General features: G+C 38.5%; 1 protein-coding gene across 23 annotated transcripts in view; it reads right to left on the bottom strand.

Annotated features, from left to right (window-relative positions):
- The window catches only part of SLMAP (sarcolemma associated protein), an 87,608-nt gene that overhangs the window by 53,135 nt on the left and 17,333 nt on the right, over window positions 1–17,140 (bottom strand). For 16 of the 23 annotated variants that reach the window (XM_027700995.1, XM_027700977.1, XM_027700985.1 and 13 more), the window contains exon 2: window positions 454–607. In XM_027700995.1, the coding sequence (XP_027556796.1) occupies window positions 454–607 (154 nt within the window). Of the gene's footprint in view, window positions 1–453; window positions 608–3,095; window positions 3,320–12,183; window positions 12,329–17,140 lie in introns of those variants that run through there. The other 7 variants (XM_027700980.1, XM_027700984.1, XM_027700987.1 and 4 more) reach the window with 3 other exon arrangements.

Below are 17,140 nucleotides of genomic sequence, written 5' to 3'. Positions count from 1 at the left end.
TATAAAATAATAAAAGAACTCCAAGCACAAAAACCCCAAGACAGCACTACACACACCTATGCTGCACTTTTAAAATTGCTGTAGATGAATTTAAGTGAGGTAATAACTGAACATGGGATCCCACTTGTGCCTCCTTTTCCAGACCTGCATTTCCACTGCACACACTAGCACCTGTACAGCCAGAGAAGAAGTTGGGCTGTGGAAACAGCCCAGTTAAAATCTAGCTGAGGGTGTGGGAGTGGAAATAAAGCCTGTGTTTTCAGCAGAGCAGTTTTTTGATCCGGTTTACTGCACGGCCACAGGACTCACTGCCAGCACAGGAGGAGAGAAGTAACACAAAAACCCCAAACAAAACTATTTTCTTACAATGGGAATACTGTTTACTTCTAAACATTGAATTGCAATAAGATGTTCTAAATTAAAACACTTGAAAAAACAGAAAATGATCCATACCCTTACCTTTCCGCGTGTTCTCCGTCACATCTACACCAAACTGGATGATGTCACCTGACATTATTTCACATGGTGGGCTTTCCTCAGATCCTCTACTCAGTCTCTGACTATTAATAAAGGTACCATTACTACTTTTAGTGTCTTGAAGATAGAACTGTAAAAACAAACAAAAAGAATAGTAAAATATCTGTGAAAATAAGACAAGTATGATGAAACATAAGCTCAAGTAGAATTTTATTTGCTAGAAAATATAACCTGATCTCCCAGTATAGAAGAGAATAAATGTATCAAGCTCAAAACACCCTCCTCAGGATGCCACACCTTCCCATTATCAAGAAATATTTGTATTTGATTTTTAGCTGTTTAACATACAATTGAATTCTAGTAAAAACATTATGGAAATAATTGCTACAAACTATACTTGAACAACTGCCTGCACAGAAAGGAACAGACACCATTAGCAACAATACCCTTTGCCACATATATGTAAGAATTTATATTTATGTTGGTCAACACACAAAAATTCTAACTCCTCATACATTTAAGGTAAGAGTGTTCCATGACAAACTTGTTGTAGGGAAGATTAGCACTGAGGACATAAGGAAAAGCTTTATCAGAAGACAGAATTCAGGAATCATAAGACCATGGTGAAACTAATGGAAAACAACAGGCTGCTTTTACCTCTCAGCCAACACTAGTTCACGCCACTAAGTTAATCTCAAGATTGCTGCATCAAGTGCCTTTGTAAATATCCATTTGTAGAGTTAATTAAATGTTAATAGCAACTTATTGAATCTGAAACTGCTCATGACACAAGACTTGTAGTCAAAACTGCTGCATCTGAGAACAGGTTACAAATGAGTCACCTGGCAGGAGACTGGAGTCTCTGGCTAAGAGCTCATGAGCAGACAGCATCAAAGAGGGGACTAGGATGTTACAAACTGGCCAGGTGTAACTACTGAAATGAGTCAGTCACAGCAGTTCAAGCTGACAACAGCTACTACAGAAACCTGGTGGGATGGCAAAAATCCCTGGCTTCCTGCACTCATAAAGGATCTCATCAAGTCCCAAAGCAGGCATAAGGTTGGGGGAAGATATTGCCTTCAGTGAAATGAATGTATTCCCATGTTTTGCTTACAGAAGCAATTGACTCCTTTTGTTTTCAGGATTCCATGCAGAATTTGACATGCTTTTATTTGCCTCTATTATTGCACTCCTCAGAAAAAGTGATATATAACTCAAAACCACAGTGTCGAGGGAGAAGGTGGGTTTAGAATGCAGTGAGAGCCCAGCACTAGGGCTCTTCACATCTTTTACTGGGAAATTACACCAAGTATATGAAACCTATCTTATATGTTTACCCCAAGTAGCATAAAGCAGCAGCCCTAACTGGAGAGTTTGAATTGCATTCTGTCCAGGACATGGGACTCGGGAATGCCAGCACAGGAAAGCTCAGATAGGTGTATGAAGAAACAGAATGAAAAGCAGTATGTGAAAGACTTTTTTTTTTACCCCAACAGATACGCGTTAGATCTTAAATTGAAGGAACAGAAAATAAAGATGAGGGTAAACACAAATTAAGGATAACAAATTATGACTGCATTCACTGCATTAATAATCAGACCCACCCTACTCTAAGTAATACTCTCCATATTATGAAATACTATCTATTAATATAATAGTATATAATATAGCTTTTATAACAGTTATACATTTAAAAGCCAATCAAATTAATTAGCTTGTTAATTTAATAGTCTGAAAGGACTGAACCCTCTCATGATTCAGTGCACAGATAATTACTTTTTGCTTCCTGTTTGTTTTCAATTAGCCTTCTGCTTCATTTGAAAATTCTTCTGTTATGAAAAAGTGAGTCACAGGCAAGGAGAAACAAATACTGTGCTTATTTGCTTTTCCCCACCCTTTTTTTCCCTATGCATAATATCTACCTTTTATCCCTCCCAACTTTTTGATTAATCACTGCCCTTGCAAACACACTTCTGCAGAATCTGCAAACAGGGCACAGGCGAGACAGCACAAGGAAATACAGGAGAGTGACCACAGGAAAAGAAGTGCAACACAGCATCAGCCACACAAAACTCACAAAATAGGAGCAGACACAAAGTTCAAACTGCAAAAAGAAATTCGTAAACAAATGGCCACAGAAAATACAAATTACATGTAATATTATATAACTGGTGTGCAGTAAGTGCATACTACTGAACATACACAGGAAAGTGATAATCTTCAAGTCCTTTCATCCTGTTTGTAAACTCTTCTTCCTGCATCTAGTAAAGAAATAAGTAATAGCAGCCACATGTTAATAGCTGATGTCTAAGGAAGGGGAAATGCACTGACTTCAAGTCTTGGCATAAAGGATTCAGTTATCTTTAATGGAGCCACTGCTCAGCAACCCGCTGAGCTGGTCCCTTCCACGCAGGGAATTCAAATGTTACTTCCATACCAGTTTTCACCAGTTCAAGTGATCTTTCTCAAAGGTCAGTCCCTCCATCACTTTTGCATAATTAGCAAAGTTATCTTTAGGAAACAAAATGAAGCGCAAGCCCTAAATCAAACGTGTCCATACATGAACTAGCACTCCTGGCCGTGCACTGGTATGTGATGCACTACTAATTATGCAGTACCCTCGGCGGGCTCTCCAACTCCCGAACCAACGCCTTTGCCACAGCAGCTGTGTCACACAGCGCCTTCTGCCAAACCAGCACCATTTGTCCTTCCTGCTCCTCAGCGCAGCCCAGGCTCGGGCAGCAGTGCCAGCTCACGGAGCAGGGATGAATCCTTCCCTTCCCAGCGCTCGCTGCCGAGCTGCTCCACCACCTCTTCACTTGGACCGGCTCAGGCGTTTGTTTAGTCACCGCAAACCAGTTTCGAGAGCTGACGCAAGTTACACGAGAAGGTGCTTCAGCCGGTACTGCCGGAAAAAAGGGCAGCATATACTGGCCTAATTATACCAGCTTTCATAAATCACACCTCGCTTCAGAGGAAAGTCCCAGCCTTTTTGTTCCTCATATTAACGACGAGCTGGACGCAGAGCAGAGAAGGTAGCTCACACACATTCAAAACAACTCAGCTTTTGAGGACTCTTAAAGGATTATCACATCCTTAATTCACACAGTAACTATGTGTATCATTTGAGTGGTGGTTTCCCCCTTTCTTAAAAAATACAAGGTAACAAAGTATTCAAGAAACTTATTCTCCATTATCATAACACCTCAGACAAAAAGAGATATCCTAGCCCATATTTCCTCTTTAATAATTTATTCTTTACATCCCCTCTCGCTTATACACCATTAATAAGCTCAGTTAATTGCAGACACCTTACCATGCTGCTTCTACAAAATTTCTGAAAACTTTATTCTAAAATGAAACTTGTAGTTCATCAGTACACTCAAACTTCTCCAGTACAGCCCATCCTTAGAAACTACATTGAGGAAGTTCCCTACAGATCTTTGTTTCCCTGCTTTGCAAGGAATTATGTACTTATTTCACACATTTCATATTTATAATATTTCAAGGTACTATTCAGTTTTGCAAACTGAACAAAAAAGTACCTCCTCTGCTCTGACCTGTGGTGTATAAAAATCACATTCCATTTAAGTTCCATTGCTTTCTAGGTCAATGACTCAGAGGAGTATCAACAACCTGTTAAATCACAGTCCATGTGTTATTTTCATGCAGTTAGATACCACTACGATTTTTCCCCATAATAAATTCCTAATATTTCCTGATTAGTGAAATTAAAATTCTTCCGCAGGGGTCCCAGACTATAAGATATTTATGTTAACCACATAAAATATATCAATTTTAACTGATATCAGGAAATTGCAAATTGCTCCAGGAGGACAGATTTTAACCTTACTTATGAAATGTAGGTAAACTGTTTTCTTCAAAGAAATAAAAACAAATAACAATGACAAAGTCAATTCTGTTTCATGATTACTACTGTAACACCTTTGAGAGAGAGGCTGAAAAGAACTCCTTACTTAGTCTGACAAGTGAGAATGTCATGAGGTGTTCTGTTTCCCAAGCCATATGCTGGCCTGATATAGGGTGAGACACTTCTGAAGGATCTCAGAGAAGACAAAAAACAGGCTCAGAGATGCATAGAAAATCTTGCAAAGAAAGTAGCACACTTTTTCAGTGATTTAATTACCTGGATTTAATTACAGTCCAACAACAGGAACAAACAACTGACCAACTTTTTAATATTTGTAATATTTGCTATCACTGTGTACAGCCATCCATTGCCATTCTAAGGGCATGTTATTGCTGCTCCATCTAACTCAGCTTGAAACTGTAGTTCAGGACATTCAGGGCAGTTATGCTGAGAGTTACACTGAGGAGAATTACTGGAGAACTGAGTTTGTCTACAGAGATTAGAGATTCAGTGAAGAGGAACCACTTCTACATCAAAAAATGCAGACACAAACCACAGCATATAGTCAAAGCTATTTCAGCCTTATTCCATAGCTGAATTTATAATTAATAAGTACCAAAATGTAGGCTATTGCCTTTTACAGAAAGTTAAACATTATTGCATTTTATTTATTGCATGTATTTTCACTGCCTAGACAACTAATGTAGAAAGAGAATCCCAATTTCAGAACATGCCATTCTTCTCCTCATCCCTTATTTCCTGTGTGAAAGTAGTAAACACAACTCTCATGTGCTTCAGGGTCCCATTAAACCTTTGAGGCTTTGAGGCATTAGCTTAAACCAGAAAGATTTAAATTGTCAAATTCTGAACTACAGCCACTAAGGAGATGGCAGCTTCACTTTCGCCACAGTTACTGCCACCAAGGGGCAGCAAGGCTGTCAGCCAGAGCAGTTAAGCCATAAAATGCTGCAGTTAATGATGACAGATTCTTCCCCTACTCACAATACATAATCACTGAACAATTAATGCAGGCATTATAAATGCACCCCGAGTGTTAAAGCTAATACTCAAAAGCAGCAAGTAAATAGGGATCTAGAAACTGGAATACTTGCCCTGGAGTAATGCTTGAGCTCAGAATTTGACTAAGCAATAGCACAACTGTGTTCATTTACTCGTTTAATGCTGAGAACTCAACTAGGAAGAGAAGTACACTGAGCACAAGTCAGGCTGTGCAAAGCCAAAGACTTTAAAACAATACATACCAGGGTCAAACTAACATGGCCAACATCTGTCACACTTGCAGCTAGGAAGCTTTTCTCCCATACTGTTAAAAGATTATTTTATCTTCCTTGAAGTGTTAACACTGAGTATTTTCTCATTTGGGGGGCAGCACTTCTGCTAACAGAGTACACTGTGCAAACCATACTGAATTCCAAGTCAGTCCTTTGGCTGTAAGATAGAGAAGTTCAAATGCTAAATTATCTCCAGATCCAATTGATTGAGTTCTTCATTCTGGTCTGCTTAGACAGATCCTAAATTCCATTCCTCTCACTTGCCCAACTCCACCCGCCTATCAAGGAAGTAGAAGAATTTGTCTCCATAAGCAAGCATAATTCACAGGGTGGGGTGCAGCAAGCAAAATTGCTTTTCTATTTAGTTTTCTAGTTCTTAAACACACAGATCTAATAGCTTTTCGCTTACTAAACTCCAGATCCTTTAACTTAGAAACAAAATGAGTTTATTAAGTTTAGAGTTCTTATGAGATCTTTTTAAAATGATTCAAGCAGGCACGCGCTATGAAACTAAAAGCAACCAGCTGTGAAGAAAGGGATTTTCCAGTCAGATTGAACGGAGTGAAGGAGTGGCAGTTGGCTATTCAGGGATCATAAGTATTAAATATCTCCAGAGTGAAGTAAAACTTGGTAGTAGTTTTCAGTAACATCTTTGAAAAAAATAATAAACTTAATCACTCTTTCTGTGCAGTAATGAAAAAGAGAAAAAAATAACCTTCTTTGATATAGCACTGGACAAAAAAAAGTCACTCCAAGTTTTCAACTCAAAGTGTAAGCCTAATGTAAATCCAGCTACCCTGATGAAAAAAGGTTAAAATCCTCAGCTACCCCCAGGAATTCAGTGCTATCCTTCCAAACCTGCCAGTAGCTCCAAGGGGCAGGAAGGAAAGGACAGCAGGGAATATGCTCTTCTGCTGACCAAGTTGTTCCGCGTCTGTTTACACCTTGAAGTTTTGTTGACTGCACTGCCAGGACAACCCTGCTGGTTGCTCATACCTGTTGTCAAGCAAAATAAACGGTGGCAGTAAAAGCAGTTTTGTGCCAGCATAACCAAGTCTGGGTATAAACACAGTTCGGCCTTTCCAGATGTATTTGAAGTGCTGTAAAATATTAATCCCTCTGCTGCTTGCCATGTCCTGGTCATTTAAGTGCTTTGAAGTTCACTACAGGCCCTGTCACTCAGCTGAACTTCTGTGTGAGCAGAGTCTGCAGACTTTGCCTGAAAAGGACACAGGGGCTGCAACAGGGAAGGGAAGATGGATGGATTTTTGGGGAGGAGGAGGAAGCAGCACCTTAGGTAGGCAGGCAATGCCCAGCATGGAGAGGAAGCAACAGCTTAACCTGTGCCCAAAACACATGCTTTCCACAACCCTGAGTTGCTCCAGCGTGTTCCTCGGTAGCAAAGTCATAGAATCATAGAATTAGTTGTGTTGGAAAAGACCTCTGAGGTCATCAAGTCCAACCCCTAATCCACTACCACCGCGGTTACTAGAGCATGGCACTGATGCCACATCCAGTCTCATCTTAAAAACCTCCAGGGACAGAGAATCCACCACTTCCCTGGGCAGCCCATTCCAATGCCTGATTACCCTCTCTGTAAAGAATTTCTTCCTAATATTATAAATAAAAATGTCACCTTTCTCAACAGAACAAAGCAAACATGCCCAGGTGTGTTGTACCTCCAAATGTTTCAGCACAGACCTCTTTTTTGACATACAACTTTGCAATGCTTTTTTTAGCTGGTGAGCTCTACAGATACACTTACGCCTATCAGAATTTTAAAAGCATTCACAAAAAAAGAAACACACGAAAGCATGTTTGCAGAGTTAAAGCCACCTCGTACTTGTTGAGCCCATTAGGCAAAAGTGTTTACTTTCTAAATCACTATCTGACCCCCACATTTGCAAGTAGTTGTAACAGAACCTGTCTGATGGTGAAAAGCTCAGGACTCAAGGTTACTATTAGTCAATAGCTCTATACTATTCTTTCATATTTGCAGGTATCCACATAATCTACTTTACATCAGAAAAATGCAGAAAGAGGATGTCAGACATTTCCTTTACAAGGATTTTTTAAATTTATATAAGGAAGTGGTCATTATTAACAAAAAAGCTACTAAAAAGATTAAGCAATACTTTTATTTATTCAGTTTTACAACTAGGAATGTAGAGCTTAAAAACATTCTATTCAAAGGGTTTCAGCTATTTATTACCAAATATAATTCTCAAGCAGTATTCTTGCATTTTCAAAACAATTAGTACTAAAGAGATTGGCAGAATATGGCTAGAAGTTCAAACATAGGACCTCAAACTGTATCACAATCCAAGTTCTCCAGTTTAAAACAAAAGCAAAAAACCCTACTCACAATTCAAGGTTTGTGCACGTGTATGAAAATGAGGAGGAAAATCTCTACCACCTGCCTGTAATTATGCATTGCTGCCCTCAACTCCAACCCATAGTCCCCCACACCTTTCACAACCATTATACCATTCCAGACTGAGGTCTTCAACTTACATGTGGTACTGGACAAAAGAAATGAGGCAGCTGAACCCACCACCATCCTGGTTATCTGCCTCTTACCCATCAGAGAAAGCAGCAAAGTTGGCTCAATGGCAGGGACAGCTGAACAACCCAGTGTGGTTTCAGTTTGCCTAATTTGGTTGGTACATAACAATGACCTGGGCTAAAAATGAGCCTACTTTAGAAGCTGGTTCCTAAGCCATGTACTCACACCTCCACAGCAGCAGCATCAGTCAAGAAGAGAATGGCAGAGAGCAGGCTGTATTTACAATGTCAACCACCTGATTTCTGTCAACTGTTCTATGTCAGAATCAGTACATAAAATACATAACTACTTAAAATACAGTTCGTAACCAGAACTTGAAGTTCTCTGCATTAGGAGACAGCTGTCAGAAACCATGATGATCTGCATCGTTTTTGCTTTTATGAAATATATGCTTTTTCATAAATACATAGTTCTGGGCTCCTCACTACTAGAGACAAGGAGCTCCTGGAATGGGTCTAGGGGAGGGTAACAAAGATGATTAAGGAACTGGAGCATCTCTCTTATGAGAAAAGGCTGAGGCAGCTGGTCCTGTTGAGCCTCAAGAAGAGACAAATGAGAGGAGACCTCATCAATGTCTGTCAGTGTCTGCAGGGAGGTGTCAGAGAAGGGACCAGGCTCTGCTTGGGGTTGCTGAGCAATAGGACAAGAAGAAAGGGGCAGAAATTGATGCCCAGGAAGTTCCACCTCAACACGAGGAAGAATTTCTTTCCTGTGCAGTGACTGAGCACTGGAACAGATTGGTCAGAAAGGTTGTGGAGTCTCCCTCACTGAAGATATTCCAGAACCGTCTGGACACAATCCTGTGCCACGTGCTCCTGCTTGAACAGGGAGACTGGACCAAATGCCCCACTGTGGTCCCTCCCAACCTGACCCATTCTGGGATTCTGTGAAAATATAAGTAAAACTGCATTACAATTCCTGAATCCCCCAACAACCCCATGGACAGCACAGACCTGCATGAACATCACTAACCCACTTTCAGACTGCTTTTATTTACTTCAGCTCTAAAAGGAACTATCAACACTCCAAACATCTAAAACAAGAAAACTGGAAAAAATACAGTAGTATTATGATGATGTTAGTTTATATAGGAAAAAATCCTTTCTATGAGATGATCATATACCTTTATTAAAGTAATAGATCATACTGAAAACAACATTTCTCCTCCAACTGTGCACTCAACCAAAACTTTGCACAACCACCACAAATAGAAACATTATCAGAAAGGATGGTTGCCCTTCCTCACCTATTTGCCTTCACTCTCCTCTTGCAGAACTGGTGGCATTCAAATAACCTCACAAAGTATTTCCTAGAAACAAGACTTTCTAACCGAACTTGACAGTTGTGCAGTTAACACCTCCCAATAATCACATTCCACAATGGCAAAATGCACTCAAACACCCAGGCTCAGAAGAACAAGTCCTGGCCACCCCCCACTATGCAGTAAGGCCTCCTTCCTCAACACTGTAGTAAGTACATTCATGTAGAAGGTTCATGCTGAAGGATGTGAGCTGAAGCAATCGCAGGCTTGACACATAATATTAATTCCTCTTCTACATAAAATTTTCTGCAGGAAGCACAAGGTGCGGAATGAAGAGGTTGAGAAAGGTACAAGTTGCTCACGAGTGCTGATCTATCCATAGATTACTCAAATAATCCAGGAAGGCATTCACTGTCAAAAGGAGCAGAATGACAAGATACTTGCCAAAAACCTCAAGATAAAATGTTTTACCACAAAATGTGACAACACCATACAAAAATAGATCCCTCTCTACACATCAATGTCACTACTTTTGATGCAAAAAGCTATTTTTAAAAAGAAGAGATGTAGAGGAAGAGTTCTAATTTACAAGTAATTTGGTTTATATATAGCTGACTGACTTGTTACAGTGAGACATCTGTCACCATAGTTACTAATTACTACTCTTTAGAATGTCTCTTTTACTTGACTTCTGTCCTCACAGTTCGCAAGAATTTCTGAATATCAGCCTTCTGCTACAAATTCTGGATGGTTTCAGGACAACTAGAACAATTTCAAATTTATTCTCTTCACAGATGAATGAAAGTCTGTCCCTTCACATATGCCAGGCTTTAAAACTTCCTCTTGTACAGGAAACACAGAATAGATTAAGGACATTAACAGCCTCAGAAAAGGAAATGCAACTCCATTCTGAATATAGACAATGCAGAAAAGTTTCTTACAAAAAAAATCCCTCAACTCAGTACTAACTATATACTATTTTCTTGAGGAAAACAAAGGATATTTAATTTTCAGCCTACATGGAAATTCTCAATTACTATTTTGATTCCATGTGAAATTCTCATCCTGAAAATGCTGAGATTTGATAAAGTGCAATCAAGAAAAAGATTCCCAAGAAATGATTACTCACACATCACTCGAAGATGCTCAAACTGACTCAGCAGAATACTAAAGCAATATAAAAAGTGACTTATTTTGTCTTGCTGCTGTCACAGATGACAGTATCTTACACAACATACAGACTTTGACAAAAATTTTCCTGCTCCATATGAAAAAGCTGACTCGTGCAATGGACTCATAAAACCAGCAAAAAGTAGATGAAGAACAGGTTTCTAGAAGGAAATTGAAACTTCTTGTAAAGAAGTTTTGTGCTTTATTTCATTAAGGAAGCTCAGCCTCTCGTTACACCAGACATTTCTCCAAGCCATGTATCACATATCACTGTGACACCAGTGATTACTTTGTATCATTGACATCAACTTCTATGTCCACATCAAACACTGACCCTGGGGAAAACACACGGCCAAGGTGACTTTCTGAGGTTTCATTGAATGCTCCTGTGTTCTCTGTGTTAATCAACTACGGAAATACATTGCAACTTAATATGACTTTAAAATAAAGAAACAAAACACCTTAATAGCCCATTACCCAGAAACTCAGGCTTCCTCAGGATAATCACTTCTAAGTGTAAAGTATTGGTGAAATACTCATCAATTCTGATGCCATTACAGGAATACTTGCCTACAAAACTAGACTGAGAGTTAAACATAATTATTTATTATCATAAATGTAATGAGAGTTTGGCAAAATGACACAGTCAAACTTTGCAATAAGGAAAGTAAACACGCTCTTGAAGTGTACAAAGTCCCAGAGACTGTGTTTGTAGGACACAAGAATCCAGATAAAATAAATAAGCTGTGCAAAGAGCAGGTTCCCATATATAACCATAATTTCTTTTCAAATACATGTTTCTAAAGGTTTGAAATGTATGATTGCAATTTACTCTTGCCTTCAGGAGGCAAAAGCCCCCATAAACATCCTGCACTAGGGAAAAATGCTAAGGCTATTCAGAAAACTAAAATTTTTATTCTTAAATTCACAATCAAAAAATAGTTAAACTTGATAGTTAACATTCTTCGGCCAACTTAATGAAGTGCAAGACCAAAATAAACTGTGGTTTTGTCTCTGACTACTGCAATGAAAATTATGACATAAAAAGGGAGATTTGCCGTGTTTGGATAGAACTGTGACTTAATTTAAGAGCACAAAGGTAAGGCATAAATCTCTCCTGGTCTTTAAATTTTGACTGACCTTATGAAAACCTTGCATAAATAAAAACTAACATCAAATATCTTCAACACCTACTAAAGAAACCCACTAAATTGTTTTTGTGGGAGAACACTGAAGAATAGGCAAAAATGACACAAAAAGTAGAAGATAAAGGGAAAAAAATGTTTTAAAAATAAGAGGAAATCTTGAAATACTATCAGCATCTGTCCGTAAATACTCAGAAAGAAAAACGCAACACTAATATTATCCATTGTTTCTGCTTCCTCGAAAATCTTGAGCTAACAAGATACCCAAGTGACTAACAGAAAATTAACTGAAATGGAAATTTTCCTAAAGAAAATTGGGCTACTAAACTTCTATCAGCAAACAATTACATTTTTCATTTGCAAGTAAATTGAAGTAAAACCACAACGGAAGCTGAGATTACCAGATACTCCACCAGGAGAGAAGATCTACTTATATGAAAGCACAAGGAATGAGGCAGCTCGTTACTTTATCAGGAAACTCCAACTCCCAACATAACCCCAGACATTTCAAGGCAGGTGCAGAACTGCAAAAGCTGCTTAACTGTCTTGCTACTCGCTGCTAAGTTTCTAAATTAGTTAATCATTACATCAAAGCTCCTCTACTCCTGCCAAAGGAGAATCTCTCATGTGTTGACTTTTCAACTGCTTAGCGAATAAAGGGAGAAGTTTTCAAGCTGTTCTCATTTCTACTCCTTCCACACCAGGCATTGTGTGTACCCACTGTCATTAATTCCATACTGCTGCTGGTTTACAGCCGAGGAAACTCCCAGTGATCACACATTCAGATAGAGAAAAAAACCCACATCAGATTTCACAGACACATCCAACTGCAATGCAATAGTGGTTTGGTATTGCCACAATAACACTACATAAAAACTCTAAAAATATCAGGAAGAAGTTATCTCCCTTCCTTTTAACAAGGGACATTCTACCTGAAAGGACTTGTCTAATCTGACTACAGCATTTTTATTTCTTTTAAACAAAGATCTGCAGCAGGCCTAGTTAATTCAGCTCTCCTTTGCAAAAAGCAAAGATTTCTTGCTCTCTGACATCATCTGCTCCTGAACTATTTATTAACAGCTGACAGGTGTCACACGGAAAATAATGTTCAGCACATTCCTGAATTACAGTTGAAGTGACCATACTGAGTTTAATTTTATGGTGATAAAAATTCAAGACAGCCAATAAAGATGCAGAAGTACAAGTCCTGACTGAAAGGAACTGCCTAAGTACACATGACACTGCACTAATTTTAATCATGTCAAACTAGATATTTTTGTAACAGGTCCAAACCACAAATATTACCCAAATAGAGTGTAGTGAGAGTTCACTACACAGTTCCTCATACTGAAAACAAGGGGTCACCAGAGCAATATGCTCCTCCCTTGCTTTTCTGAAGACTTCTCTATATCAAGTAAGGACCAAAACTTTTTTTTTTTTAATAAAAATACTAAATTTAATTTATTTTCATTCTGTGTTTTGAACTCCAGCATTCCACACAGAGAGCAAATGCAATTAACTGGAAACCAAACACCGAAAGAGAAGGGTGCGGCTCCATCCAAAGACGGAAAATTCATTTTCCAGCACAGAGGAGAAATTTGACAATTGGGAGTTTAATATTTGTACTCAAGGCACTGCCAAGCCATACCTCCAACAAAGTGAGAGCGAAAATAGTCTGGGAGGAGGCTGTATTTATTTGCAATGCATTCCTGGGTCAAGATTTTCAACGCAAGTAGTAATTAAATGCTGGTATTTATGAACAAAGGCTGATTTATTCTGGTGCTCATTTGAGATCCACAATTTTACAATTAAAAAAAGATGGATTTTTTAAGCTTAAGTTAAGAAATCCACATATGGAAATGGGTCTGCCAGCAACAAGAGCTGGTTGTATGAGCTGGTTTTTGATAGGCAATCTTACAGAATATTAATCAGCCATTTCTTTAGCTGTGTCCTACTGGCTTCAAAAAAAAACCAGGGGCAGGTGCTGCAGCCTTCTCACAGGTTCCCAACGTCAGAACAATCTTCTCACAGGTTCCCAACACCAGACCAACCCCAGCAGAGAGGAATGGGCAGAGGGCAGGTGGGGTGTTCAAGGATACGGTAATTACGGTTTCAAACAGTGACTCATGATTCATGCTCATCTTAGTCCTGGGCAAAAATCACATGCGTGGTATGTTGGACTCACAGATTAAAAGGGTTGCTAACACGGCAAAACTTGCCAAGGTAATTATTCCAGTACAGCTTTCTACACAGACTATCCTACCTATTTTCCATCATATCCACAGAATCCTCAGGGATGTTACACTGCTAACACCTGTGCCCATCGATGGTTTTCCTCAGACACGCTAAAAAACCCAAAAAACAACACATACACACACACAAATAAACAACCAATAATCCAAATCTCTTAAGATCTCTTTGCCAATAAAAAGTACGCAGAACACATCAGTGTCCATGACCAATCTGCCAGTAAGCACGAGGAGCAGGGGCAAGGGAATTGCAAAGTCCTGCTGGTATCTCACACCCTTTCAGCTGAAAAGCCTGAGGGAGTAGTTGTCTACATCTCTGAAAGATATTATCAAATCTTGCTATTTTTTGGACTCTAAAACACAGAAAACATTTTTAAAGTACAAAAAGAACCTCTTTCCAGCATCAGTGTTCTCGATTGGCAGTTTAAGAAGAAACAGCCTCCACTAATGTTTTAATCCTTTAACTGCCATAAGGAAATTTTCCAAATGGCAGATCCTTTCAGGTATAAAAATCAGAGACAACTCCATCTATATGCAGATTTCAGGTCACACTGTCCAACACTGACAAAACACAAGATAACATTTTTCTTCCCAAGTCAATATACATTTATAATGGCTAGAAACATACTCTGAAATTTTTCACAGTTCACCTACTAGAGCAGAGATATTAAGCTGCTGACACTGTGTACACTGAATCACTTGGTTGTTCTTTGTACTTCAGTATCATCACCATTCCCCTCTCTTTTTTTTTTGTTTTAAACCAAGCAGTTAGGATAAGCTTGATAGCTTTTTATTCCAAATTTAAGTGGCTTCAATCCTGAAAAGCATATGCAAAATTACAGAAAGATGACTAGTCCCCCCTGACTACCAAACTCCTTGAATGGAGGGTCATCGGGTGATTTTTCTCATAACTCACTTATAATGCTTTGAATTAAACAGAAAAGTGACAACTGTAGATAAAATATGATAAAAATATTCTACCTACCAAGAACCACAAAAGAGCAAATGAATGAAAGTGGTCTGAAGGACATGAATACTTTTTTTTTTTGAAACATCCACTCACTTGGAATTCAAATCCAAATCCCACCAAAAGGTTACAAATACCACTATCCCATACAGAGGCCAAAGGCACATTTCAACCGGCACCAATGACAATCTCATAACATTATAAAAAAGTTATACAATTAATCTGTGGGGGTTTTTTATTTCCACATTAATATTTAAGGGTGGTAGTCCCTGCTATGGAATTATACAATCACACATTATGTTTTCTTTGTACAGTCCTGGTGTTATTCAGTTGTCATGGAACAAGTGATGCCATTCCACAGACCTGGGAACACACTGCTACTGTAAAAAACACAACACAGCTAATCGCTTGCAAGGAAGAATCCTTGAATGCCTTCCCCAAGCACGGCAATGCCTTTTCCTTTCGCTGAAAGCTGAGCTGCAGCCGGCAGAGGGCAACGCCACGATCCACACACTGCCCGGGCTGGGCACTGCAAAGCAACGCCACAAACAGCAGAGCACCAACTGCAGCTGAAGACTGTTTATATTATGAAGGAGTTTTTCTAACACCGAAATTTCCATTAATTATAGAACTATACCCAAGCATTCTGTGGGTTGCCTAAACTATTAATTCCATCTTTACCGTCTGGGGCCTCCAACACAAGCTACTTCTATGCTACAACATCCACATTAACAATTCTCCTACTTCTCAGATTTTAAAATTAGGTTTCTCAACTTCAGTGTTCCTGCTACTGTAATTATGCAAGTTACTGAAATACTACCCAGAATAACAAGCATACGTAAAAACCAGAATGCTGTCAAAGGCTTTTCCCATTTAATATAGAAATTGAACTTTCTAAACAATGGTAAAAAATATGTAGCTAGAAACTGGTCTTACACTGCAAAAGAACTGAAATTAATATGTAAATCTTTTCCATGTCTAATCAGCATTTAAAATAAATTGCTGTTCTGAAAACAGTTAGGCTTTTTCTTTACAAAGATAGCCCTTTGTTGAAATGTATTCTTGACATTTAACTTATTAAATTCTGCTATAATTCATTATCTGTGCTCTTAGAAGAACAAAAAACAAAGTCCAGAAACAAAAGCAACTCAGGAGAATGAGTCATTTACTAAAAGAAAAAAACCCAACTACCAATAGAAGCACACACACTGGCAACTCAAAGCAAAAACATTTAAAGAATTATTTCAAAATCTACAGTCCAAACAGAACATGGAAGAAAGCTCAGCAAGCTTGTCATTAAAAATGATGACTTTTAATAATAGTGGCAATGCACTGGCACTGTGCATCAAATCAGTCCCATCTACACTGGTCCATCTACTCCATCGAAAAAGAGAATCTGTACTGTATATCAAAACAGATGAGCCCTCAAATTAAGTCCACATAAGATTCAAACTGCACTCCCAGTACAAACACAGCCTTCCCACAAAAAACATGTTTGCTATTAAGTAATAAGCTTTGACATACCAAGAGGTTTGTCATACAAGCTTAAATTTAATACAGCTGTAGACAAGATTATACTTTGATTAAAGAAAAATCAGTGAGACTTTTACACTACCTATAATTACTCTACTATTACTATGAAGCTTTAATAAACTTTAATTAGGATTAGATGCTATCCATAGCTTGTTTCAAAGGGAAATAAGTCGGGCCACTGGGAATTGGCAGCATTAAGAGCAACATGGTTAAATACAAATTCAAAAGAAACATGTGTGTCCCCCATTGCTTCTTTCTTCTAAGCTTCTCTGGAAAGAAGTTTTCTTCTGCAGACAAGTAGTATACTCAGTTCCTAAGCAAATACCAGGCATAGCAAACCCAATAAATGATGCAGGTTGGCAGGATGTTTCATTGGATTATTAGAGCTTTGCACTATTTCAACCCTGTCATTAAAAAAAAAATAAACACAAAAATCTGACACTTTCACTAGAAGAATTTTCAAGTGTGCACCAGAAAACATGCTTCAAAAGTTTGTCCAGCCTGTGTTAAAACAACTGAGATGTTTTTGTTATAAGAAAAACAGAATATGAAATTTGTATATAGATCAGTAACAGCTCTCCTGATTGTTCATAAACAAATTGTTCATAA

This window comes from Neopelma chrysocephalum, unplaced genomic scaffold (genome assembly GCF_003984885.1).
Source record: "Neopelma chrysocephalum unplaced genomic scaffold, ASM398488v2 Primary Assembly neopelma1_147, whole genome shotgun sequence".
NCBI lineage: Eukaryota > Metazoa > Chordata > Aves > Passeriformes > Pipridae > Neopelma > Neopelma chrysocephalum.
The sequence above is the reverse complement of the archived record's forward strand: the minus strand, read 5'-3'. Positions and strand labels throughout refer to the sequence as shown.